General features: G+C 62.3%; 4 protein-coding genes across 7 annotated transcripts; 3 read left to right on the forward strand and 1 right to left on the reverse strand.

Annotated features, from left to right (window-relative positions):
- Positions 1–803: 803 nt before the first annotated feature.
- On the forward strand, positions 804–2,669 carry FOXH1 (forkhead box H1). The gene is made up of 3 exons (XM_010998743.3): positions 804–1,179; positions 1,508–1,612; positions 1,717–2,669. Exons 1-3 carry the CDS (start codon positions 1,006–1,008, stop codon positions 2,518–2,520), a joined length of 1,083 nt encoding a protein of 360 aa, XP_010997045.2. The 5' UTR covers positions 804–1,005; the 3' UTR covers positions 2,521–2,669.
- On the reverse strand, positions 2,658–9,976 carry KIFC2 (kinesin family member C2). 3 transcript variants are annotated; one of them, XM_031439905.2, is made up of 18 exons: positions 9,802–9,976; positions 9,486–9,567; positions 9,150–9,301; positions 8,887–9,025; positions 8,596–8,720; positions 8,449–8,514; positions 8,246–8,374; positions 7,792–7,869; positions 7,562–7,676; positions 7,377–7,486; positions 6,831–6,939; positions 6,561–6,718; positions 4,673–4,777; positions 4,469–4,590; positions 4,254–4,377; positions 4,032–4,161; positions 3,687–3,943; positions 2,658–3,597 (listed from the first exon to the last, which is right to left on the reverse strand). In XM_031439905.2, the coding sequence occupies exons 1-18, from the start codon at positions 9,898–9,900 to the stop codon at positions 3,343–3,345; spliced, it is 2,355 nt and encodes a 784-aa protein (XP_031295765.1). In that variant the 5' UTR covers positions 9,901–9,976; the 3' UTR covers positions 2,658–3,342. The 3 variants fall into 3 exon arrangements, with proteins under 3 accessions (XP_031295765.1, XP_064332761.1, XP_031295766.1); XM_064476691.1 differs by lacking the exons at positions 9,486–9,567; positions 9,802–9,976 and having other exon boundaries at positions 3,021–3,597; positions 7,562–7,625; positions 8,873–9,025; positions 9,150–9,289; XM_031439906.2 differs by lacking the exons at positions 9,486–9,567; positions 9,802–9,976 and having other exon boundaries at positions 3,021–3,597; positions 8,873–9,025; positions 9,150–9,289.
- Positions 9,977–10,521: 545 nt separating this feature from the next.
- Positions 10,522–12,113, forward strand: TMEM276 (transmembrane protein 276). The gene is made up of 2 exons (XM_064476694.1): positions 10,522–11,121; positions 11,322–12,113. The coding sequence occupies exons 1-2, from the start codon at positions 11,029–11,031 to the stop codon at positions 11,805–11,807; spliced, it is 579 nt and encodes a 192-aa protein (XP_064332764.1). The 5' UTR covers positions 10,522–11,028; the 3' UTR covers positions 11,808–12,113.
- Positions 12,114–13,276: 1,163 nt separating this feature from the next.
- On the forward strand, positions 13,277–25,074 carry ZFTRAF1 (zinc finger TRAF-type containing 1). 2 transcript variants are annotated; one of them, XM_064476693.1, is made up of 4 exons: positions 13,277–13,645; positions 21,688–21,926; positions 22,531–22,742; positions 24,313–25,074. In XM_064476693.1, exons 1-4 carry the CDS (start codon positions 13,292–13,294, stop codon positions 24,702–24,704), a joined length of 1,197 nt encoding a protein of 398 aa, XP_064332763.1. In that variant the 5' UTR covers positions 13,277–13,291; the 3' UTR covers positions 24,705–25,074. The 2 variants fall into 2 exon arrangements, with proteins under 2 accessions (XP_064332763.1, XP_064332762.1); XM_064476692.1 differs by lacking the exon at positions 24,313–25,074 and adding an exon at positions 23,138–23,941.
- Positions 25,075–25,906: the final 832 nt, after the last annotated feature.

A 25,906-nucleotide genomic window follows, 5' to 3' on the forward strand; every position in this document is an offset into this window, starting at 1 on the left:
AGGCTGCCTGGAAAGCTTTTTCTGTGAACCCATATGTAACACACCTGCACTCACTCTTGCCTAGTGTGAAGCCAGGTGGTCCTCCCGGGCACCCCTGGGAAGGAACCATAACCCATGGGGCTGTATTCTCAAGGCCTGGCCCCCAGTGAACCCCTACAGCTAGAAGGCCTCTCCCTCCATGCACACCCTCCCAAAGGCACTGCCTGAGTGCCCAAGAGAACCAAGTGGCATTCTCCCAAGGGACCAGAAGAGGAAGAGGGAGACAAACATGCTTCCAGGATGTCATTTGGGGCCAGGCAGATCCAGGTTCCCAGGGCCAGTGAGGTACACAGTGAATAATGAGGGCTGGTCAGCTCCCAGGACTCACTGTGGACCCGCACCAAGGTGGGAAGGAAAGTGGCCTCAAGGGCCAGGGGAAGCCTGCTGGGGCCCTGCAGCAACCTGTGCGGAAAATCCCTTGAGTCAACCATGTCCCTCTTTTGTTTCTGAACTTTCTTCTAGGAAGCCCTCCTAGACTACCACCGAAGTCAGGCTAGGGCTAGCTGCTCGGCCTTGAACTCTGGGCAGGGCCCACCCCTTATTGGGCAAATCACTCCATTTGTTAAATGCGAGCCTGAGATCCAGCTGGGATAAAGGAACTGTGGGTCATAAACCCCTTGGAAGGGCTTTTCCTTCCACCTCTGGGGGGGTGCCAAAGGCAGCCCAGGAGTGAGGAATGAGGCCTGGGTGGCCGCCTGCAGCCCCCACTGGAATCTCCCCTGCTCCTCCCTTCCAGATTAACCGAAACCTGCTAATTGTGGCTGCCCTCTGCATGCTCCCCTCCCCCACCGCCTATTTCTACCTCCCTTTGCCTCCCCTCCCCTCCCCCTTCCATCCGAATGATAAAGGGCTTGGCCCGCCTGCCCCCGCCTGGCCTCAGGCCCCAGCTCTGCCTCGCCACACTGCCCCATTGCCCTGCGCCCACCACCTGGCCAGGCCCCTGCCCACGTTGCCTGCTTCCCCTGCATGGGGCCCTGCAGCAACCCACGCCTGGGGCTCCCCGAGAGGGAGTCGCCCTCCCAGCCCCCCAAGAGGAGGAAGAAGAGATACCTGCGGCATGACAAGCCCCCGTATACCTACTTGGCCATGATCGCCCTGGTGATCCAGGCTGCACCCTCCCGCAGGCTGAAGCTGGCCCAGGTGAGAGGATCCCCGCTCTCCCTTACAGTCCGTTACCGATCGGTCCCCAGACCTGTCCCTCACCTGGAGCTACTCAAGAGGCTCAGGCTCTGGCCTCCACCCCGAACTGGCCCTACTCAGCTATGCCAGTGGGGCCAGTCCCTGCCTGGTCACCCAGGGAGAGGGCTCAAATGCTAAGGCAGGACCCTACCCGGCGTGGTGTCCCCTTTTCCCCTGGGCTCAGAGGTGTTCTGTGAAGGGACCTATGCGGGGATGAGAGGAGGGGTAGAGGTGCCCCACTGCACGCCCGGCTCATGGCACAGGCCGGCTGGCCGCCCACTGGTTTCAGATCATCCGTCAGGTCCAGGCTGTGTTCCCCTTCTTCAGGGACGACTACGAGGGCTGGAAAGACTCCATCCGCCACAACCTCTCCTCCAACCGGTGCTTCCACAAGGTGGGGCAGGGCGAGGGTCGGAGCCTGGGGGCGGGACGCGGGCGGAAATCCTGAGTATCCAGGGTCGGGCTGCCCCACCCAAACTGTTCCCCCTCCCCCACCAGGTGCCCAAGGATCCTGCGAAGCCCCAGGCCAAGGGCAACTTCTGGGCAGTTGATGTGAGCCTGATCCCGGCCGAGGCGCTGCGGCTGCAGAACACGGCCCTGTGCCGGCGCTGGCAGAGCAAAGGTGCGAGGGGCGCCTTCGCCAAGGACCTGGGCCCCTACGTGTTGCACGGCCGGCCCTACCAGCCACCCAGTCCCCAGCCACCGCCCAGCGAGGGCTTCAGCATAAAGTCTCTGTTAGGGGATTCTCGGGAGGGGGCACCACGGAGCAGCCCAAGTCGGTCAGGCTCAGTGCACAATCGGGAGGAAGAGGTACCCACTGCACTCCTGCCCTCTGAGAGGCCTCTGTGGCCCCTCTGCCCCCTCCCAGGGCCCATGAGAGTGGAGGGGGAGACTTCCCAGGGTGGAACCAGCAGGCCCTCGCCCCTCTCCCCTGATTCCAGAACATGGCCCCTTCACTTACTGCAGGGTACCTCAGACCCAGGAGGGCTGTCTGGTGGAGGTCACAGGGCCTCGCTTTGGGGACAGCTGCCCACCTCCTACTTGCCCATCTACACTCCCAATGTGGTAATGCCCTTGGCACCACTACCACCCACCTCCTGCCCCCGGTGCCCACCCTCAACCAACCCCGCCTACTGGGGGGTGCCCCCTGAAACCCACAGCCCCCCAGGGGTGCTCTGGGATCTAGATGCCCTCTTCCAGGGGGTGCCACCCAATAAGAGCATCTACGATGTGTGGGGTAGCCACCCCCGAGACCTGGCTGCCCCCAGCCCAGGCTGGCTCCTCTCCTGGTGCAGCCTGTGAGCCTCCCAGGGCAGGGGCAGCTTTCCTCTCCCACCCTCTCCCGCCACCATCTGGCTTGTTGAGGGGAAACCAAGGACAAGAGGACCAAGAGGTGTGCGTAGCTACAGCAGCATTGAGACACGAGGCATCAGTCGAGCTGAGAGTCCACATGTTTACTGGACTGCCCCAGAAGAGCTGTGGCCCAGCTGGGTGTCACCCTGGCCCTGGTAGTCAGCCATGCCTCACCTACCCCAAGGCAAGGCTGGGAGCAGGGCTCTGTTTGGAGTAGCCCTTCCTGGTCCCATCATCTCTGGCCCTCTGCCCATCTATCCAACCATCCATCACCATCAGTCACCTCCCCTCCCTGGCTCCGGGCTGGGGGAGGGAAAGCCTAATGGCAGCTCCGGCCTGAAATCCTGTCCTTCCTCAAATGCCTGGAAAGGGGGTAGCACCTTCTGGGGGAGAGGGAACAGAGGCCCTACCTAGTTTTGATGGTGGTAGTGGGGAAGATAACAGTAAAGGAACAGACAACATTTTAATGCAAGTCTGATATTTGGTGGCTGGGTAGTGACTCTGGTGACCACTTGGCCAGGGTCTGCCTCCCAGCTCTGAGACCCCCTGCGGCGCACTGCGATAACATCAGATGGTGATAAGGAAGGGGCTGAGAGCCTGGGCCAAGGGGAGGCAGTCATTACCCCAGGCCAAACACGGGGTTAGAGGAGAGGCAGGTAGACTGGGAGTTTTGGGGGCACTGGGTCCCTAGAGGTCGAGGAGGTCGTGAGGAGAGTGGGGTCTTTGCTGCCTCTGCCGGCAGAGACGCGACTCCAGACTCCTCGGGCGGGACTACGAAGGCAGCTCCTCTGGTGGTGAGAGGGCCGAGCTGGAGCCGCTGTCCAGGCCAGGGCTTGGCGGGCTGCCGGGGGATGGCGTCGGCGTGCAGGGCGTCCCAGTGAGCGGTGTGTCCGTGCTCAGGGAGGAGGGCGTCCCAGAGCGCGGGGCCCTGCGGGGCCTAGCCGGCCCCAGCTCCACTTGGCCCACTCGCTCGGCGAACTTGAGCGAGCACACGGTCTCGCCGAGATCCTCGGGCCGCGTGGAGATCTGCGAGGGAGCGGGCTGGTGGGCGGGCCCGAATGGGCGGCGCCTGGCATGCAAACCACCCTCCCGCGGTCCTGCTGGGTGGGCCCCACCTGCAGCAACAGCACTGCCGTGGCGCCGGGGCCGAGTGCGGGCTGCAGCAAGCGTGTGAGCTGCGAATCGCGGAAGGGCACGTGTGGCCGGCGGGCCCGCAGCGCAGTCATCACGCCTCCCAGCGCCAGCAGCGAGCGATTGATGGTCCGAGCTTCCCGCAGACGTTGGGCACCGTCCCGGTCCTCCCACGAGGTGCCGGCTGTCCCCGCCTTCCAGGCACGCTCGGATCCGGCCAGGTCCACCAGGTGCAACGTGCCTGTGGGGACGCGCGAGCCCGACATCAAAGGGGGCCCGGTGTCGGTTCGGCGACGCCCCCCACAGGGCTCAGGCGCGGGCCGTGGTACCTGAGGTGGCAGGACCGCGCAGTGGGGACGCCGTGCGCAGAGTCAGCGTGACCAGGGCATGCGAACGAGAGCTGTGCTGGTTCATGACGGTGGCGGCGGTGGCCCGGTTGCCCCTTCCCAGGCTCAGCATCTGGAGGCCGGAGCAACAGGGCTGGCCTACTGCAGGATCTGGGCCCCAGGTGAGAGCACCGCACGGGGCCTTGGAGGACTTCATGGCCTTACCTGATGCAACGACTCCAGGTTGGGCACTTCCCAGTGGGTGAGGCCAGCCACCTGGATTCCCCCCTGGCCTGCTGGGCCTTGCCTCACGGCCAGGCGCTGGGGAGGCCCTGGGGCTAGGAGGTCCCTGGGTGTGAAAGGGGGGGGGCTTTGTTGGGAGTTCTAGGAGGGTGGAACCAAAAGAAGGCGGGGCAGAGGCAGCCAGGGACAACCCTGACCTGACAGCTTCGTTGTAGATCTCCACCATGCTGAGTGTCACGTGGTGCTGTCCCCCTGTCCCCATCTCCCGGAACAGTGACTGCAGTGCCCTAGGAGCTATGCCAGGGTCCTCAGGTGGACCCTGGGGACGGGGCAGGGTGCCACATTAGGCTCATTTCCCAGCCCCTGGCCTCAGGAGCCACCCAGACTCCCCACTTTCCCACCTCCATGCTGTAGGTCTTCCCTGTCCCCGTCTGACCATAGGTGAAAATGCAGACACTGTAGCCTCCAAGGCAGGACAGCACAGCTGACTCCAGTTCTCTGAAGACCTAGGGGTAGGAGGAGTGGGAGGGGCCCTAAGCCCCGGACATGAACAAATCGATTTCTCTGGGAGGAGGATGGGTCTAGCTAGGGGAGCATAATGGGAGGGTGGATCTTCCAACAGACAGAGTAGGCTCCCTGGAGAACATGGCATTTGCAAGAATTTGCCAAGCAAAGACAGGGAGGGACATGACAGGAAAAGAGAACAGGTGATACAGAGTACTGGAGTCCTGACAACAACCACTTGGGAGGCCAGGAGAGTACCCCGGGCTTGACTGCCAGGTTCAAATCCTGCGTCTGGTTGGAGGCAAATCACTCAGCCTTCCCCTATGAGAGATAAGGACTACAGTGGCACTTGTTATGAGGGTTAAGTGGCAACATCTACCAGGAGGGCTAGTGCAGCACCCAGCACACGACAGATGAACCCTGAGGGCCCCATGGGTGTGGGGGACAGTGGCCAGCTGAAGCCTGAGAGGGTGCAGAAAGGCAGGTGAAGGGAAGATGGAGATGGGACTTGTGTCCTGTGGCAACTGGACACCAGCAGCAGCCTTCTGAGCAATGAATTCGCCAGATTTCATGCCCAGAAGGTGGCTGATAACTGAGCGGGCTGTCAGTTCTGCGTGAAGTGTTGGCTGCCAGTCAAGAGGGCAGAATCAGAACTGCCAGTGGGGTCACTCAGATTCCACGACCAGAAAGAAGCACTGGGGGTGGCTGTGGCGGGGGCACTGTGGCACTGTTGCAGAGGTGGGAACATAGGCGAGGGGACTTCTAACAGATAACTTTAGCTCTGTCATCCAGATGCGTTGAATTGGAGGGCCCTGTCCAGAAAGGCTATCCAGAAAACAGTGGACAAGGAGGGCCCCGTTCAGGGCTGCAGTTTGGGACGGAGGCTGAAGACGGGGTTGGGGGTAGTGTGGAGGATAACCAGAGAGAAAGGTAGGTGGAAAACAGCTGTGGGACCCCAGGAAGTAGGGGAGAGAGCCCCAGCCGCCTGCCAGGCACTCTCATCACACTCTGTCCCTGTGAGGCCAGCACAGGTCTGAGTCTGACAGCTCTGCCCCTTGACTCACCCCCTCCCGACTCTCAGCCTCCATTTCCTGAGCTATGGAAGGTCGAGTTGCAAAGTCTGTGTGCGATGGAGATGGTGTATGTGAGGCAAGGTGGTGGTGGGGCTGTGACTTAAGCCTCTGTGACTTAAGCCTCTGTTTTTCAGCTCACTGGGTCTAGCAGGAAAGGGGAGGGAAGCAGGGAGGATCTGTGTGGAACAATGGGAAAGCCTTGAGGCTGGAAGATCACCTGTGCCCCACCATTCCCCTGGCCACAAAGTAAGGAGGGGTGCCCACTGTCAGGGCTGGGCCGGGGAGTGGGCAGCTGAAGAAGCCTGGGGGGAGGAGGTCACAGCACTGTCCCCACCACAACAGCACCCCAGCCATGCTCCACAGCCAGCCTTGCATGAGCAGTGCCTGTCACTTCAGACACGTTCATTATCATTAGTTTCCTGGTAAAAAAAAAGTATTTTTGAAAATGGTAATCTTCCTGTCTAAACCAGGAAGTCTCCTGCTTGCAGGGCTCGGTGGGGGAATACAAAGGGAAAACCCTGGAAGGAAAGGAGGTGCCCAGCTAGGATGCCAGTCTGCCTCCCAGACTCTGACTCCTTTCCCTTCCCTGCTAGAGTCCAGCCACTCTCCCTCTGAGGAGGGCAGGCCAACAGGGAAGGGGAACTCAGAACTTCTTCGGGACTCCAGGGGACTCTGAGGGACAGTCAGCACAGGCGCAAGGGTGGGGCATCACCTCCTCCTGGCTGGCATGTGGAGGGAAGACCCAGTCTAGGCGGAAGCGACGCTGGTGCCCTCGATAGCAGGTGGTGACAGTGCCACCCGGGCCAGGCTCCAAGCTCACCAGGCTGGAGGGTGTCCCTGGCCTCAGCCGACACAGCACACGGATGTTTCCTGGGGTGGAGAGCAGGTCAGCAGGGCTGCCTCCCAGGTCCTAAAGCACCGAGAGGCTCCAGTTCCTCCACCTCTCCCTGCCCCATCCCTGTACTCCCCAAGAATGCCATACCTTTGAGCTCCAACAGCCGCCCTGGGCATCCAGCTAGGGGCCCCTGCTTTGCCTCCTGGAACTTGGTCCCAGCCCCTCCAGCTGACAGTGCCCCCAGGGCCCAGGATACCTGGGGGAATAAAGATGTGAGGAAGGGAAACAGTCCAAGAAGAGCCAGGGGTTGGGGGTGCGGTGCTGAGAGCAATATCCACCACGGGGCCCCCCAGCTGTGGTGATCTACAACTTCCAATGGCTTCAGGCCCCTGGGGGCATCATTCAGGGGGCCTGGGATGGAGCTGAGGAACCAGAGGAGAACCATAGGCAAGGACATCATCGGTCTCTCCAGGGCTTCCTGGCCACCCTGTGAGGGATTCACTGTCACCCCAGTTTGCACAGAACAAAAATGACACCCAGAAGTGAGATCACACCCAGGATCACACAAGTTGTTCTGGTTCCAGAGCCCACAACTCCCTGGGGCTGGAAAGAGGATAAACAGAGGTTCCCAGAGTAGACCAGTGACAATGCTGCCCAGAGAGTAAGTGCAAGAGGGGAGCCAGTGGTCCTGACCTGACCCCGGGCTTCACTCAGCGAACCCTGACAGCTCTGGGTAAAGGTGCTGACCAGGCCTCGGAGGTCCCCACAGCCCTGACGCAAGCTGGCCATGCGTGCACGAAGTCCTGGTGGGCAAAGGTGGTTGAGGGAAAGCCCAGACCCAAGAGCTCTCCCATGGGCTCCCTAGCCCCAGCCCTTACCTGCTAGCTGCCCATGCATCTGCTGCAGCTCCCTTCTGCAGTTCTGCTCAGTCTCCTGCTGGAGCTGCTGGAGGGCCCCCCGAAGGCCCTGCAGCTGCATCTCCTGTGCCCCCAGCTGCCCCGCCCAACCCAACCCCTGTCACTGAGGAAACAGGCACTTACCAGGCTTTGCCTCAGACACTCCCTTCCCAGCGCCCCCAGACTTCCCGGCCCTTGGGCCCAGCACCCACCTGGACTCGGAGGGCTTCCGTGGTGTCCTGGGCCTCCTGCAGTCGGCCCTGGAGCTCCGCCAGTGCTTCTGCCTCCTCCTGTAGGACGGGTGGGAGCCAGGTGAGCTATGGAGCCAGGAGGAAACTCAGGGAGAGGCACTCCAGCTGCCCCACAGAAAGTCAAGTTGAGAGGAGAACACAGAGCCAGTCAGGAATCCAAGCCTCCCAGTTCCATGCAGGGCTCATTTCCCCAAGTCCCTCTGCTCTCCTGGGGTCAGTCACAGAGGGGAGCCATAGGGTGGAGGGGAGGGATTCTCCTGTGGGCATCAGTCTTTTTGATGGGGACTGTCCCTGATCCTGGCTGCTGCCTCTGCTCCAGCAAGCAGGAGGTCCTGCGGGAGCCTGGGAAGTGTTGCTAGAGACCAGGTGTGCGGGAGGCCCAGACTGCAGGGACGGCAGAGACTAAGCAGGATACCTGTGGGGCCCTGCTGAGGGGGCCAGGGCCGCAGTGCAGCAGGAGGTCCCGAGTAAGGCTCAGGCTCTGTTTCAGGGCCTTGTTCTCCAGAGTTAGATACTGAACCCTTTTCTCCGAGTCTGTCGCCCCCTGCCAGAGAAGGAAGCCCTCAAGACTCACAATGAAAATCTCTCACGTCCCCACCCCCAACCCCGCAGCCTCACCACTCCCAGGCGCAGTTGGCCCAGCTCCTTCTCCTGCAGTTCCAGCTGCTGCTTCAGTTCTTCCAGCTGGAAAGGAGAGACAGGCACAGGGTAGACCACCTCCTTCTAGTCCTCTCCCAGTTCCCTGCTGCCTCCTGAGCCCCTCACCTGTCCAAGGATGAGCTGTTCCAGCCGCTGCCAAGCTCTCTGGTTCTCCTCCAACTGGGGAGGCTGCTGCCCCTGGGCCTCACCCCTTGGTGAAAGGGAAGGGCTTTCGTCTTGGGATGGGGTTCCTGGGGTGAGATGAACCCAGTTAGGACTGAAGAGCTCTCTGGCCTGAAGAAAGGGGCGCCTCAGGAGCAAGGCAGGGCTTAGGACCCTGCACTCCAGGCTGCTCAAGTTCTGGTGGGTGTCACTCCCTTGACAAACTCCCTCTTGAACTCACTACGCCTGACGCACCAGCAGGAATGGGGGACTGCACCCCTGAGGCTGCCTGAGTCCCCTGGGGCACGGCCTGCCTCCCCCTGGGGCTCCGAATCCATGCCAGGAGGGCCAAGAGCTGACCAGTCACCGTCAACAATGGGGGGACATCACCAGGCTGCGAAAGAAACAGGAATCAAAGTGGAGAAGGAAGAAGGTTGGGGTGGGGGAAACAGGGATGTGGAGATCAGAAGGACTGGTGAGACAAAACAGGTCGCTGGGAGAGTCTCAACTCCGCTTACCTTGCTCAGGTCGGGAGGATTCCCAAAGCTCTCCTCTGCCCCCAGCTGGACTGAGAGGAACTCAGCAACACGCACCAGAGCCTCTTCCAGGGAGACCTCGGCTGGACCGCCCTCAGCTCCCCCTCCCGGCCCATCCTCAGACTCCGGGCAGCCTGCGAGGCCAGGTGGTAGGAGGAATAGGCGTTCTGGATCATGTGTCAGAGGCTAGGCCACCAGCTGGCACCTGCCAGGTCCCTCCCTCCCAATGAGGTCAGGGGCACCCCAGCATCTCTCGGACGGCAGCGATCCCTCTTGGACCCAGGGACGCAGCGTTCCCGACGCACCAACAGCACCTACCGACCAGGCCGGTCAGCTCGGTCCACAGTTCTCCTGTGGTCTGGTCAGAACGGCGGCGGTCCCCAGGCTTGCAGCGGGTACTCTAGGGAGGGAGCAGAGGGAGCCCCTGAATAGAGGCCATGTAGCCTGTGGGGCTCCCTGTCCCCAAGGACTGAACCGAGGGGTTGGAGCTGGGGTCTGAGCTTCCAACACCAGAGACGAGGTCCTCCGCACGGCCCCTCCCCCGCGTCAGTGCCATGGGACCTACGCTTTGCGGGCCTGCAGAGCGGTTCTCAAGAAGGGGGTCGCCTGCCGAGCTGCGCCCGCCCCCGCTCACCTGGGAGGGGTTCCCAGGGACCGCGGCCGCCGCGGCCCCGCCATCCCTGCGAAAGAGGCTGTAGAAAATGTAGATCAGCAGCGAGTAGAAGGCGTACATGGGAGTGCGGGGCGGCAGAGGGCCCCGCTTCGCGCCGCCCCGCGTCCCCGCGCCCCAAATCCGCACCCGCCCTCCGCAAAGCCGGTGCGCATGCTCCGGCGGCCGCCCCCTCGGCCCGATTCCCGCGGGCGGAGGACGCGCGCCCGAGGAAAGGGGGCAAGAGACAGTCGTCCCCGGGGCCGCCACCCTAATAAGCGGAGACCTCGAGCTGAGAACGCTACGGCCTCGCACCCGCTCTTCTAGAATCCAATCCTCTGCGAGGAACCCCCACGCGGCGGTAACGGCTTCAAGTTTTCCGCTCGCGGGTGTCCAACTCCGGCTCCCGCAGGCTCCTTCCTCGGCCCCTCCCCTCAGGCCCCGCCCCTCCCTTCACAGCCCCTCCCCTCACCGCCCCGCTCACCACCACGCCCCTCACAGCCCCTCCCCTCACTGCCCCTCCCCTCACTGCAGACCACTGGGCTAACGTGCCGCCCAGGGTGCAGAGACCCCTCCTCCTAGCCCCGCCCACATTCTACGGCCGGGTCTCTCGATTGTCCACGCCCGCGGCTCCCCGGCCCCGCCCCCCCCCCGGCCACTCTAGCCTCCGCTACTCTCGTTGGTTGGCGCGGGGTCGCCGCAGGCCGGACGCGGGAGGCGGGGCGACAGCGGGAGGGCGGCGTGGTGGGTTGGTTTCTGCCTCCGCATCGCCGCTGCTTTCGGGCCGCGCATCTCAGGGTTCTCTGAGTTCCTGCGCGGTCGCCCCTTCTGGACTGGTTCCGAGGACGGCGTCTCCCAGAGCGCAGAGACTAGGCCAAGTCGGCCTTCGCGCGCTCAGCGCCTCTCTCCTCAAGGCCCTGCGCCCCAACTTGGGTTCCAGGACGCCAGAGCTCACACCCACCCAGCCTAGGCCCCGAGCCGCATTTTCCCTTCTTTTCCCGGCCGATTTACGTTCTTCCCCACGGTTGTGTCCAGTGGCCTCAGGGCTCTGAAGAGTTTTGATTGATTTTCCAATACTTAGAAATGGGGCTCTGGAACCTGGGAGTCCTGGAGAGCCGCCCTTAGGGCTCCCAGTCGCGGCCTCTACGTTCTTTTTCTCCAAAGTTGAGGTCCCTTTCCTGTCCCCTCAAACTCACTACCGCCCCAGGTGCCATGGCCCCCAGGCCATGGGGCGAGTGGAGCACCGCCCTGTCCCACCTGGCGCTGGGAGCGGTGTCTCTGCATGCTGCCGTGAGCACTGCCCAGGTGAGTACACTGGGGCTGGGCAGGAGTGTAGCCCACTCCCAAACCCCAAGAACCTTGCCTGTCCCCTGGTTCAGGGAGAGGGTGGTGGGAGGTAAGTATGGGGGCCAGGCTTCTGTGAGACCCCACCCCCCACCCCTCCCTGCTTAAAGGAACACCCTGGCCTCTTTTTCCCACATTTCCTCCCTTCCCTGTGTTGACAGGCAAGTCGAGGGGCCGCTGCTGGCTTCCTGCTCCAAGCGTTGGCCGCGGCCACCATGCTGGTTCCAGGGCTGGGCACAGATGAAGACCATCTTGCTGGAGCCTGGGTGGCTACTGTCATCGGCCTGCCCCTTCTGGCATTCGATTTCCACTGGGTGAATGGGGACCGCTCCTCTGCCAACCTGCTCCTGGGAGGAGGCATGGTGCTGGCAGTGGCTGGTGACCACCTTGGTGCCGAGGGCCGCTCTGTGGCTAGTCAGGCAGTGGTGCTGGTGGTCGCAGTGACCATCCTCATTGTGGCTGTTTTCACGACCAACACTTACGGAATGTGGGGGGGTGTGATGCTGGGTGCTGCAGGCCTCCTGAGCCGGCTGGAGGAAGACAGACTGCTGCTGCTGCCGAAGGAGGACATCTGCTGCTGGGCCCTGGCCGCAGGCAGCTGGGCCTACCACCGGGCCCTACACACACAACGCCTGCAGTGGGAGTGACATTGGAGATAGCAAGACAGGGTTTCTGCTCTGGCTACCACGTTCGTCTCTAACGGGCCTGCTCCTGGGGCCTTCTTCCCTAGGGATGGACTCTCCTTCCTTCTGAAGCCGGCTTGCTGCAGTGACTGGTCAGGGGGGCAGAGGCTGGGCACTGTCTCCTCCTCTGGCTGAGTGTGAGGACTTGCTTAGACCAGAATGAGGGGAACAACATCCCAGGCACGTTTGGGGGCCTGATTCTGGGCAGGCCATGGTTGTGGGTCTAGAGAGATGCTCGGTCTCCAATAAACCTTAGGGACTTAGTAGGAATATGGAATATGCCCGTTCTTGAGAGGGACTGAGGGGTCCTCCAGTAAGCTTCCTAAGGCTCCCAGGGCAGCAACTGGTTTTCCTGAGCAAAGGAAGGCATGTGCAGTGCACTACAACCAGCCCTGGGGGCCTCACCCAGTTTGGCCTGCCAGCACCTTTGTCAGGAAGGCTGCTGGACTGAGAAGACATAGGAGACCTTGCTCTCCTGGGATGTGGTGGAGCCTCGTTCTGAATATCCTTGAACGGTCTGGCAGGTGGCCCTCTGAGGCAGTGACCTTCATGGGCCAAAGGCCCGGTGAGGGAGGGAGGGCCGTACCACATCTGTTCCCAGAAATGCACTTTCCCTCCCAGGGCTGACTCTACCTCCACCCGTTTGACCTCTGACCCATGCAAAGCAAGTCCTGATTTCCTAAGACCTCACTTTTCTCAGTGAACCCCTACTCAGGTCCCAACCACAAGGTTAGGCAACGGGATTGGGCCAAGCAGGGGGTTAGATTCCGGGTCCAGAGCTCTCCCTTGGGGAATCCCTGCGCTTGCGTCCTGTGGAAACACATCTCGTCCCGCATAGGAGGGAGAGGGTGGCCCGCGGGGTTTCTCGCTCCTACGAGCCAGGTCGGAATTCCGCGCGCGCAAGCCTGCATGTCGGAGGACAAAGGCGCAGACACACCCGGACGCGGGGGTCTGAGGCTGCCTTCCGTTCCTGAGGTCCCAAGGCGTGTGATCGTTGTCCGGGACTGGCGGGAAGCGCAGCGCTCACCCTAGACCCCAGAACTTCCCCGCCGGGGCGAGTGCCCCTCCACCGGTCGACTGGGGCCCCGCCCACTTTCTGCAGGGGTGGGCCTTCGCGCGCCCATTGGTTCTGGCCGCCGCGCCGTCTTGCCCGCTTGGTACTCCAATTGGCCTCGCGCAGCTCACGTGACTGGGAGAACGAGGGGGCGGCGGCGGCGGCGGCGCCGGAGCGGGGGAGCGCGCAGCGAAAACAAAGATGGCGGCTGCGCCGGGGTCGGTGGCCGCGGCGGCTGCGGGGCGACGCGCGGGCCGGACCCACTGAGGCGGCGGAGCAGGGAGCGGGGCTGCGGGGTCGCGGCGGCGGCGAGAGAGCGGCGGGAGCGCGCGGCGCCCCTAACCACCAGCCGCGGGAGCGCGCCGGCACCCGCCCGCCGGGCCGGCCGGCCGCGATGTCCGGCGCGGAGGAGGCCGGCGGGGGCGGCCCGGCCGCGGGGCCTGCCGGCGTCGTGCCGGCCGGGGCCGGGGTCGGGGCCGGGGCCGGGGCGGCCGCAGGGCCGGCGGCGGCGCTGGGCGAGGCGGCGGGGCCCGGGCTCCCAGACGAGGCGGGCCTGGCCGGAGCCCGGCAGCTGCAAGAAGCGGCCGGCGACCCCGACGCGCCGCCCAAGAAGCGGCTACGGGCGGCCGAGGCGGCCGAGGCGGCGGCGGCGGCGGCGGCGGCGGGCAGCGGGAAGCTGGAGGAGCGGCTCTACTCGGTTCTGTGCTGCACGGTCTGCCTGGACCTTCCCAAGGCCTCCGTGTACCAGGTAGGGCCGCCGGCCCGACCCCGACCCGGCCCGGCTCCAGCCCCGCCGCGGCCGGCCCCCAGGCACCGCGTCTCCTCGGAGGCCAGGCCCGAGCCCTGGGGCCCAGCGGTGCGACTCTGGTGCCTGTTCGGAAGCTCCTCATTCTCTTCTTTTCAGGACTTTCTTGTTTCTTGTTCGGAACCCTATTTTTTTCTTGTTTGACTCCCATTATTTCCTGAGATGCCTCTTCTCTTTTCAGGTCCCCTGCTGGCCCCTCCTCAGCACTCGCCAGTCCTCACGCTGACCCCAGGGAAAGCTGGTGACACATCCCCACGCTCCTCCCCACCCTCCCCACCTCCGGGCGTGCCCCCCTCATTCCTGAGCTCCTGGGCTCTAGGAGCCCTGGTCTTCCCTCTTCCTCAAGAGCTGCTTTTCTCTTCCTTGGCATACACACCTCCCAAACCTGTCCTCGTGCGCATTCTGTACCCTTTTATTCTCGGGGGCAGAAGAACCTGCTTCATCTTGCTATTTCTTTCCGGAAGAACGTTGAAAATGGAGGGAAATACCTCTTTTCCTGCCCTTTCCCTTCATTCCTGGTCTGGATGAACCATTTGCATCAAGCCCCCCAGCTTGGGTCCCTTTTCCAGCCCCAGCACAGTCCAGCTCCTTCTGGGCATGCTGGGCCTCAGGCTAGGCTCCTGTCACGTCCCACCTCACCCTGGCCAGGCCTGTCTTCCCGGGCTACCAGTGCTTCAGGAGGTCTGTCCGCTTTCCTTTTATATGAAGGTCTAGCATGGTGGCTGGACTCAGAGTCCTTAACCCACTCGGGGCCGTCGGAGGGGGGTGTTTGGTCCAGGTTGCTCTTCCGTGTGCACCATACAGCCACAGGGGCCACACTCTGGTCCCAGGGCCAGTGTGCAGTGTCCTGCCTTCTCTATTGTCTGTCTCCAGCTCAGTCCCTCCATTTCTGATAACCCTTTCCTCCAGAGCCCCTTAGAAGAATGAAACAATACCCGATCACCTTTCTTTGCATTTATAGAAGCTGGGCATGGCTGTTGAAGCCTTGTCCCTCTCTCATACTCACATTGGCTGTGAGTGAGAGAGACCTGTTATAAACAGCGCAGAGTTAGTCTGGATTGCCCTTTCCCCAGCCTCTGGATCTCCAGACCCTTCTCACTCTGGTGTAAGGTGGCTTGCTCAGGAGGCTTCCAGTGCACCTGGGTGATGGAGAGAGGAAGGAAGGGGCATGGGCGGAGAAGTGGGCTGAGTTCCTTGGAGAGAAGACACAGGCTCTCAACCTGCCCTCCTGTGCTTTGGGACGCTCCTGGCCAGAGGCCCTAGGTCAGGGAGGCCAGAGGCCTCCTGGCCCAGCATGATAGGGGTAGGGCTTCTCATAATGCCTTCAGCCTTATGGGTGCCCCTCAGAACTTGTCCTTTCTCTGGCTTCTTTCTTCCTTGCCCATGATCCTGCCAGGTGGAAGAAATCTTTCTTGGGCCTTGGATGAGAATCTAGGGAGCTAAGCTAGTGGTTGCAGGGTGGGTGGCATAGGGGAATTGGGGTTCTCCTCATCTCCCCTCCTGTGAGTGGATTGGAGCTGGACCTGACATGATAACAGGCCATGTGGTGCCGGCTCTTGGGCCGCTCAGCACAGAGAGCTGTAGCTTTGCCTGTGGAGCTGTGGTGACTGGGTCTCTGAGCCTGGCTGGTTTAAACCAGCCTGCACTGAGCTGGGAGCTGAGCTCAGACTGGAGGCAGGCGGCTGAGCAGCTGTGATGGAGAGTGAAGGCGCTGGGGCCACCTGACCCGTGGCCTCTCTCATGGCCTCGTGGGCTCTGCGTAGTGGCTTCCCTGGGAATAGGCCTGCTGAGTGAAGAGAGCCCACTGGTGCTGAGCTGTGGGTTCTGGCACCGGCCTCTGCCCTACTCGGGGCGTTGGCGAGGGGTTGCTCTCCTCTTGTTTCCAGAGGCTTGGAAAAAGCTTTAGAACGTTTGACCAGCAGGAGAGCCCTCAGTTCTGGAAGGGTTGGCTGGAGCCCTGCCATGAGGCAGAACTCACTTGGACTGCTGGAAGACCTGCCACGGGTCAGGGCCACGTGGGTTGTGGATGCTCTGCCATGCCTGTGCTGGAGCCTGGGTGTGAGGGGCCTGAGGGAGGGCTGGGGGAACAAGGGAAGGCCTCAGTGGCTCCCTGCTGCATGCAGTGTTCTGTTTCACCATCCCTGCCACCCTGGTTGGGGACGTGAGGGCAGGGGTCGGGATGGACCTGGAGGCCCGCACCACTGCCTGGTTGCCATCAAAGCTAGGTTTGCTCCCGGGAGGATCAGGTCAAGGACGGCATGGGCTCCACTGCCGGCCATCACTCCTTGGCCTGGGCTCGGCCCCTCCACTTCTGCTGGCGTCCTCTGGTGAGTCATGTGAACTGGTTGTCTGTGGTGGGCTGGCCTCAGGATGTGGTGTGTTTTGCTCTCTGTTCCTACTGGCAACGGTTTGCCTGACCCCACCAGGACATGCGGCTCAGGGCGGGCAGCAGCCATGCCGTGCATCTGAGGGCAGTTTCAGATGGTGCTCAGTTCTAGGGTGAGGGGAAGAGCCAGTGGCCATGCTGGGCCCTGTGTACTGTGCCTGGCACTGGGGCCGAGGGGGACAACTCTCTGGGCCTCTGGGGGTGGCTGGGTGCATAGTAGCTTGAGAGCTTGCTCTCTGGCCCCCAGACACCACCCTGTGCCTCCAGGGCAGCCTTCGCGGAGGTGAAGCAGACATAGCTATATGGTTGGGCTTGTTCCCCTACGCCCTAATCCGAGCCCCTGGCCCCACGGTGTCGGCTCCCCACATGCCGTGCACATCACACCACCTGGGTTGGGAAACTGTCTCTGGGGTCAGACCAGGGCACTCATGCAAATGGTTCTTCCGGTGGCCTGCGTTAGGTCAGGCTTGGTCAGGACTACAGCAGGCACAGCAGGTGTTGGCTTTGATGTTCTCCGTGTGGGTGTTAGGTATGTCCTTGATGACTGGCCTGACAAGGTCTGCAGCCACCTTCCAGAGTCCTGGGTGGGCATGCAGCAGGCAACTAGGCAGCGGTAGGAAGGCTGGAGTTGTGGCAGGGACACTCAGACAGGAGTTCAGTGCTGGAGCAGTTGGTGGGCAGCTTGTACTGGCCCCTGTTCTGAATGCAGGCAGTGTGATCTGGTTCCTCTACCTTCTTTAGGGGAGGCCCAGCCTCAGTTGATGGTGCCTGAAGTGTTGCAGCCACAGCCTGATCCCTGACACCCCTCCCAAGCTCTCTCCTAGCCCTTCACACAAGGCCCAATGTGTCTTCCGTGAGACAAGCCTGGCCTTGACCCTACTGGTGTCAGCCGAGGCCCTGAGCTGTGGTCCAGACTCTCCCACCCCGACCTAGTTCTCAGCCAGGAAAGCTCCTTGTGACACCTATCAGTGGAGGAGTAGTCAGGGGGCCTCTGTCATAGAATGTGGCACCAACTGGCCTTCCAGCCCCTCTGCCCACCGTTCCTGGGCTGAGACCTGGGCCCTGCCCCTCCAGCCCATTGATCCTGTGCCTCTTCTGCCCAGTGCCCTCTCCCTTTCCCTGCCCACTCTGTCCTCTTCCTTGTGGCACCACTGAGGTGCTGTGGTGGTCTTCTCTCCTGGCTGCAGGATACCTGTCCCATCCTACCAGCCTGGGGCACTTGCCACTGTGCCCAGTGGGAGGATTGGGGATGACCTGCTGTACCTCCCACCCCTAAGGTCCCTGTCCCCCAGGACTCGGCTCAGCCCGTTGGGCTGGTTACCTGATCGGCAGTCACATTGGTAAAAGGCCCAGAAAGCAGAGGAGGCCCTGGCCAATGTAGGCACATGCCTTGGGGAGCCTCCAAGCACACTTTCTTGGCATCTGTTAGCCTGCCTGGTACTGCGGGCTCCGGTCAAAGTAATGTTTAAGAAATCTCTGATGGGGCTGCCCACCCACAGGACCTGGAATCCTCTTCCCCAGCTCTGAGACTATGGCTGGCTCATGCTTTGAGATGAAAAAGGTAGCAGAAAAGAGCTTTGAAAATGTATTTGCTTAGCTATCCAAAACAAGGACAGAGAGGAGAAATTTTCTGGACTCTGGCTAGATGAGAAGTGTCTTTGTGGTGGATGTTTGTCATTTGAGTTACCTTTCAATCTGGGCAGCACTTAGGTCCTGAGCAGGAACCTGACTCTGCGGGTTTGACTGGTCCCCACCCAAGTCCTGGCCCTCCGGGTGGTGTGACATCAGAACCGCTGGCCCAGGACTTCACACTCAAAACCTGTGCAGGGTTGGAGTCCTGGCTTCACCTGAGATAGCCGTGCATCTTGGACACTGCATGGTCCCTTCTTGGTCCCTTAATGAAAGAAGGAGGTTGAGGAAACCTCAGGCTGAGCATGCAGAGTGTGGGGTGCCATGCGGCCCTCTTGGGCCTGGTGACGGGGGAACTCCCCCTGGGGTGAGGGGCACTGTTGGGGTTGGTGCCCTCAGCTGTGCTGTGAAGGGCGGGCTGCTCATGTGGGTCTGGGCGCGGAGCCTTCCTTTAGTGATAAAGAGTAGAGTATGGGAGGGGGGCAGGGTTTGAGGCATTCCAAGCCTGAAAGGCCTACTGATTGAGGACCTGGCCCCCAGAAGCTGGGGACATTTTCTAAGAACTGCTTTTGTCCCAAGACCTGATGGCTAGGGCTCCTCTTCAGGAGTCCAGATGATTTTTTCAGCTCCCGCAGGGGAGAAGCTGGTTCAGATGGAGACTCCGGGCACGCACAGCCTGGGTGTCCATTAGCTGCCTGTGGCCAGGCAGACAGAGGGACTGCTGGGTGATGTCCTATGCGGGCAGGTACAGATGCCCATTTCTGGGCCATTTGCAGAGGGGCTTGGCTGGGGCTGGAGAACCCAAGGATAGGGGAGTGTTGTTGAAATCATAGACTTGTGCCTGGAGTTCTTTCTGAGGCTCTGCAAGCGGGGGGGATCTGCTGGGTGATTACCAGGGAGGGCAGTGGCCCTGTGCCCTCTGTGCTAGGGGCCAAGCTGCAGTGCTGCTTACATCGTCCCATCCCACCTCTTCAGCACCTAAGAAGACTGGTCCTGTCCTCGCTGCTGTTTGTGCATGAGGAAGTTGAAGCTCTGTTAGAAAGGTGACCAGCCTGAGGTCATGCTGCTGGAGACCTGTGGGTCCAGCCAGCATCTGTGCTTGGAGGGCCTGGAAGGCCCTGCAGTGTTGTCCTGGGTTGTGGAGCCCCTCTCCCTACTCCTCCCCGTCACAGGGGTCTTCCCGCAAGGCGGTGGGAAGACAGCCTGGCCTGCACAGCAGGACCTGCTCTCAGGGGCCCAGGCTCTTGGGGGCTTGGCCCTAGCGTCTAGTAAGGCACTCGGGCCTGCCCTGGCTGGTGCTGTCCATCAGAGGCTTGGTGTGCGACTGGTGCCAGGCAGAGTTCTCTGGGGCCCAGCTTCTGGCTGGGCAAATCGGGGCAGGTACCAGGGCAGGACTGTACCATCCAGCCCGACCTCTGCAGGGATGGCCCTTACTGCCCTGGGCCAGGTCTGAATGCAGAGTTGGGTCTTGCTTGTGAGGCCAGGGGGCCTGGCTGGTGGGGAAGGCTACTGAGTATGGTGACTATCTACTATGGACAGATCACCTGGGCTGGGTGTCTGCTGGGGCCAAGGCAGCCACCTGGTGACCACCCAGAGAGCGTCCCTTGCAGGGCTGGTAAGGGTGAGCTGCATGTGGACGTTAGCTGGTCCCTCTGCCAGACTGGCAGCACTTGGGGCATCTTGCTTGTTCACCACGTTCCGACGCAGAGCTGAGCTGCTGGGGCTGAAGGGGCAGTGACCCTGCCTCTCCCCGGAGTGCAGGGGAGGGCAGGTGCCATACTACCTGAGCCTTTGTTGGGTCTGGAGGCTCCTAGAAGCTCGGTGGGGCCTGGCCCAGGAGCTTGGGTGTCCCTGCAGCCCCCAGGCTCTAAGGAGAGGCCTGGCAGGAGGGGTACCCAGTCCACTCCAGAGCAGTGGGCTTTCAGGGCAGTGCTGGGAGGTCAGCAGTCACACATTTGGCTGCCTCTGAGTCCCCTCAGGAGGTCCCTGGACTCCATCCCAAGTCTCCCTCCCTCAGGCCCAGGGCCTGGCTGGGCCACCTGGAGACAGGAGAGACCCCTGTGGGTCGGGCCCTGCCTGGGCAGTATCTCATCAAGAGGCATGTAGAACTGGAGCTGGCCACGTGGAACAGTGGGGGGTCCCCAGGCCCTGGGGGAGTGTCTGAGTGTCAGTGTCCTGCAGGCCCTGGCACGGTTCTTGGTGTCCTGCCTGGCTTCCTCACTGGGACTTCACCAGGCAGCAGGTACCACTTCCTTCCCTGCCTTATAGAAGCTGTAGTTGTAGCCCTTGCTTTACCTCTGTCCCTTGGCCAGGGCTCTGAGAGGAGGTATGACCGGGGCTCTTGTTCTGTACCTCCCACGGGGCGGCAACAGCCTCTGGTGTCCATGTCCCCCTCCCCTCCCCTCCCCTCCGAGTCTCTGGCTTCTCCACTGACCTTCAGGGTGGGACGGGATAGGCTGCTTTCCTCCCTGACCGCTCTCAGAACCAGCCTCACTCCCCCACCTCAGCCAGCCAGCTCACCTTCCTCCTCTTGTACGTTTTCAGTTTTGAACTGACTTAGAAATTGAGATTTGAGTGCAGCTAGACTGTGGCATTTGTGCAGATGTGGCTTCTGTGAATGAAGCCTTTGTCCCCAGCCCCGCCGTTCCCGCTATCGGTCTTCAGCACACAGGTCACATCCCTCACTAGACCCCAAGCACTGCCCATGGGTGCTGAGAGCTCACTCAGCCTCCTCCAGCCCTCAGCTCAGGGTGCGCGGACCCCTGAGGCAATGGGGTGGAAGCTGGTGTATTCGAGGCCCCCATCATGTACGGGCTTGGCCAGGCAGTGGCCCGGTGAGTCTTTCTGCCACCCTGTATCCCACTCAGAAGGGTCCTGGGCCCTCAGGACGTCTGTAGCCCAGTGGCTTTCTGGAGGTTTGCATGGCTGGTGGGGCCTGTGGAAGCGTGGCCTGCCTGCTCACCGGTCTCCCAGTGGAGATCCAGTGCCCTCAGTGGGTTCCTGCGCACCCCGCCCAGGACTCCCTGGGCTCTGTGAGACTCCTTTGCCTGCCGCCCTCAGCAGCCCCTGGGGTGGGCCTGGGGGACTGTCTACCCCAGAGGACCCTTGGCTCAAGCCTTTGCTCTTGCACCTCTGGTCCCCACGGGGGCCCCTCCTCCCCCAGCCCTGTCAGCCCCTGCGGGGCCAGGCCCACTGCCCCTGGGTGTCTCCCAGCAGCACCAGGTGGGTGCTCAGGGCGTGCGTGTGGACAGTGAGACACCCTGGGTAGCTAAGCTGGCAGCCTGTTATCCCCGCAGGCCAGGACCCCCAGTGGGAGGGTACGGGCAGCAACACCCCCTGCCTGCAGCCCTCATCCCCACCTCCCACAGGCAGGCCCTGCCCACATGCCCTCGTCCTGGGTCTCCCCACCTGCCACAACTGTGTCACTGGGGAGCCAGCCTCACCGGGTAGGTGGCAGCTGCCTTCTCACCTGTGCTGGCTGGGGAGGCCGATATGGAGGGGCCAGGCTAGGGGTTGACCTGAGCCAGGGAGGGGGTGTAGGAAGAGTCTGCTGCCCACTCAGCTGTGTGCTGAGGGCCACTGCCGCGCCTGGCTGAGTGCCCCCATTCCTGTAGACGTCCCCGTCAGGCTCTGTGGGGGACTCCTGGCCCCAGGATGGGAAAAGGCCAGGCCCCCAGCCCCAGTGTGCTCAAAGCAGTCTCCGCCAGCGGGCCTACCTTTATGAAGGGCTGTAACCTCTGCAAGCCGACAAGGGCCACCCTCGAGACACCCCCTCCACCGGGGCCCCACCAGCTGAGCCTGCAGCGCTCCAGGAGAGAGGTCTGGCTCTCCTGTCAAACACCGGCACACCTGGGGCCCTTTGTGCAGTTGGAGCCCTGGGCCGGCCAGCGGAGGGTGGGGAGGAGGGGGCGCGTGCGGCTGTGCAAGTCCCGCAGGTCTGTGAGCTTCATCTCCCTTTCCTTCTTCGCAGTGTACTAACGGTCACTTGATGTGCGCTGGCTGTTTTATCCACCTACTAGCAGATGCCCGGCTGAAGGAGGAGCAGGCCACGTGCCCCAACTGTCGTTGCGAGATCAGCAAGAGCCTCTGCTGCCGCAACCTGGCCGTGGAGAAGGCCGTGAGTGAGCTGCCCTCCGAGTGTGGCTTCTGCCTGTGCCAGTTCCCCCGCTCCCTCCTGGAGAGACACCAGAAAGAGGAGTGCCAGGACAGGTAACTGGCAGATCCTTCCATGCCCGCAGCCTGGCGACAACCTTGCAGGGCTGGCCACGTGAAGCTGCTCAGAGCCTGGGCCGATGGGGGTGGTGGGCACGAGGCCCCCCAGAACAGCACTGGGATCTGTAGCCAGTGTGTGTCTGGACATCACCCTGGCCCTCCAGGGTTCTTCCTGGCAGTGTGGTGGCCTCTTAGACACTGTCCTTGCATTCTTGGGCCAGGAGAGCATGGCTGGCACAGGCGCTCTGGAAGTGAGTTGTGAGGCCGCACTGGCACCCCCGCCTGGCTGGTGGACACTGCTGCCTGCCGGCAGGGCCCAGCTGCCAAGCCACACGTGGACCAGAGTGGTGTGGGCTCCACCGTGGTCAGTGGCAGCTGTCGCCAAGCAGGAGAGAGACTTCACGACGCAGCCCCCATGCGCTCCTTCTCAGTCTCTGCCCCACGTGCTCTGAGCCCTTCCTGGGGTGGCACACAGGGACTGTGCCCTTCAGGGGAGGTTTGTGAGAGCAGGGCTGGGTGGAGGCCCCCCTTTGGAGGACCCCTGGGCGCAGCCACCTACCATGGGGCGCAGGCGTGACCACCGTGCTTGCGTCCTCCCCAGGGTCACCCAGTGCAAGTACAAGCGCATCGGCTGCCCATGGCACGGCCCTTTCCATGAGCTGACGGTGCATGAGGCCGCGTGCGCCCACCCAACCAAGACGGGCAACGAGCTGATGGAGATCCTGGATGAGATGGACCAGAGCCACCGCAGGGAGATGCAGCTGTACAACAGCATCTTCAGCCTGCTCAGCTTTGAGAAGATCGGCTACACAGGTGAGGGCCGCCGCCCACTGCAAACCACACATGTCGGGGTGGGGCCCGGCCGCCAGGGGCATGGGGGAGAGCAGGCTCCGGGCAGTGGGCACAGTTGTACCAGGTGGACAGGCTCCGCTGCAGGGGAGAAGGTGGGCTGGAGGCTGGGCATGGAAGGGGCCACCAGGACCCTTGGGGGAAGCTGCATGGCTCTCACAGAGGCCCCTCCCCCTGTCCTCCCAACCCCAGCCCTGCCACCCCAGCAAGGCAATGTCCTTATTGCGTGGGGCAGCACAGCCTTGGGACGGTCAGGATCTGACCAGGAAGTGAGTGTGTCTTGTGGGGTCTGGGAGCTGGGGGCCCGCCCCTTGGAGCCAGGGGCAAGAAGAGTACTTGACGTCGCGTCCTGCCTACAGGCGGTTACTGCAGTGGCTGTGGGCCTCCTGAGGCCAGCGAGAAGACAGTCAGGGCCAGGGCTCCAGAACGAGCCAAGGGTCCCCAAGTCGAGCTGCAGAGCTGGGCGTGGACGCCCCAAGATGGGCAGGCTGGACTGCACCCAGGCCCACTGGATCTCTTGGGCTCTCCTGGCCACCACTACTGCCTTTGGACACGCTGGGGAGCAGGAGTCAGGCCAGAAGCTGGTCTAGACACAGAGAACAGCAAGAAGCACCTGCTGTCGCTGGAGCTGCTGGGGGTATTCTGGTCCTCTCCTGCCCAGCCCACGCCAGGCGGCCGGCTCAGAGCATCAAGGGCAGCCACAGGCAGCAGTCACACCATGCTGCCTGGACTGGGCCTGGCGAGGTGTAGGCCTGTGTAGGCCCCAGAGGCTGAGGGCCTGGGGCCTCAGCAGCAAAAGGCCACGGCCCTTGATTAGTCGTAGCCTCAGCCATCCTGGTGGGCAGCGTATCACAGACAGTCCAGGCCAGGCCTCGAGGGTCCGGGCAGGCCGAGGCATCGTGACTGCAATGGCAGCCGGGCAGAAACAACTGGCCACCTCCGTGGAGTGACTCGCAGGCCATGGGCCGTGCTGAGAGGACAGTGTGACAGCAGTCGCCCACTGACGGGCAGGCCTGCGGCCGGCTGGCAGAGCCCAGCATTGGGCCAGACACTGGCACTCCGCCTCACAGCCCAGCGCAGGCTTGGGTGCCACGCGCCAGCCCTCCTGCCGGCTTTTCTGGCAGCTCTGTATCAGAACCAATAAAGTGCACTTGTTCTCAGAACTGCATCCTGTCTGTGTGTCTGCTTACCCACGCCCCTGGGGCGGGGCCTCTCCCTCTGCTGGGCCTTGAGGGGTGGCAAGGAGGGAGGCCAGTAGGGGCCCGGCAGGGCCAGCCGCTCACCTCTCGCAGCCTCTGGACTCCATGCAGCTAATGCGTGTCACTTCTGTTTATAGTCGTTTCCCCCAAGCTTGTGTGCGCCTCCGTTTGCCATAATCGCGTTTGACTTGCCTTGTGCCAAGTAGAGCGCATGGTGTCCTGGTAAGTTGCCTTCCTCCCTGGCTGGGCCTGTGTCCTCAGCCGGTCGGGAAGGCGCCACCACCCGGCCCTGCCCGCTCTGACTGCCGGCCCTCCCGGCCTGTCTGTCTCCACAGAGGTCCAGTTCCGGCCCTACCGCACGGATGACTTCATCACGCGCCTGTACTACGAGACACCGCGGTTCACGGTGCTGAACCAGACGTGGGTCCTGAAGGCACGTGTGAACGACTCGGAGCGCAACCCCAACCTGTCCTGCAAGCGCACGCTCTCCTTCCAGCTGCTCCTCAAGAGCAAGGCCACGGCGCCGCTGGAGTGCTCCTTCCTGCTGCTCAAGGGCCCATACGACGATGTGAAGATCAGCCCCGTCATCTATCACTTCGTCTTCACCAACGAGAGCAACGAGACGGACTACGTGCCGCTGCCCATCGTCGACTCTGTGGAGTGCAACAAGCTGCTGGCCGCCAAGAACATCAACCTGCGGCTCTTCCTGTTCCAGATACAGAAGTAGGCAGCCCGCGGTGCTGCCCACACCGCCGGTGGCAGCTTCGCAGTGCAGGCGACCACTGCAGCGACGAGGGAGAAGGAAAAGAAGGGAACCTTGGGACGTCTGCATGCGTGTGTGAAGGTGTGAGCGCTCATGCCTCGCCCTCCGCCCCACCTCCCCTGTCCCGGGCACTGGAGGCTGGGCCACCGCAGAGGAGACGCTGCTGGGGACCCGAGAGGCCCAGTGCGGCACAGCGGCCCTGCCTCAGACCCCATGCGCAGTGCAGTGGGCCACACGCCTGCTCTGGGCCACACACGGCTCCTGGGCCGGGCTCGGGGGCACTGACCTCAGACGGCATATTTGATTGCAATTAAAAAGGCACCCTTGTTTCCTACTTTCTGTTTTGTTCAAGGGAAAGGCGTGGCTGTAATCAGACAGCATGGGGTCTTTGGTTTGGCTGGGGGTCAGAGTCTATCCATCCCTGTTATTGCACCTTCCTGCCCCACACCCTCAGGAGAGACTTGGAGACCCTGCCCCCTCTGATGGGCCTGGCAGGGGAGCAGGCGGGGTCAGGGGTCTCAGCAACCCCAGCATACTGCCAGGGAGGCAGGGCTTGGTCACCAGGGCTCAGCAGACTTTTTGGAATGCAGGGTGATTTTTCTGTCCTTCCCAGGAAAAAAATTAAACTCTTTACAGGCTCTTTTATAAGTTATGCACATTTAGCAAGAGAGAATCTATCTTCTGTAGTCTCAAGGTGCAGTGTCCATAGGATGTGAGGCAAGTTCTGGGGTCTGCTGGCAGTGAGCAAGGCCTGGCTGAGCCAGGGTCTGAGTGGTCCAGCTGCCCCCAGGCTGCTCTCGGCAACCAGCTGCTGGTCCTGCGTCCAGGGCTCTGTGTGGAGGTCAGCGCTCATCAGTGGTTTCTCACCTGAGGGAGGGGGGCCCCTAGGGCAGTCATGAGCAGGCCCAGTGGGGTCCTCACACAGGGAAGGAGCCCGGCCCTGGGAGCTACTAGGGAAGGGAGAGTTTGGGCCCTTGCTTAGGAGACCAGGCTCTCCTATGAGAGCTTTTTGTACTGTGAGAGCAGTACAAAAGAACTGCTTCCTTCACCCCTGGCCAAGCCACCCCATGTTCAGAGCAGCCACCCCACCCCCGTCACCTCGGGCCTGCAGACTCAATGGGCAGGGCGGCCCTGGCCTGTCTCATGGCTCCTCTCTCTCCAGGCCC

Source organism: Camelus dromedarius, chromosome 20 (genome assembly GCF_036321535.1).
Source record: "Camelus dromedarius isolate mCamDro1 chromosome 20, mCamDro1.pat, whole genome shotgun sequence".
Classification (NCBI taxonomy): domain Eukaryota; kingdom Metazoa; phylum Chordata; class Mammalia; order Artiodactyla; family Camelidae; genus Camelus; species Camelus dromedarius.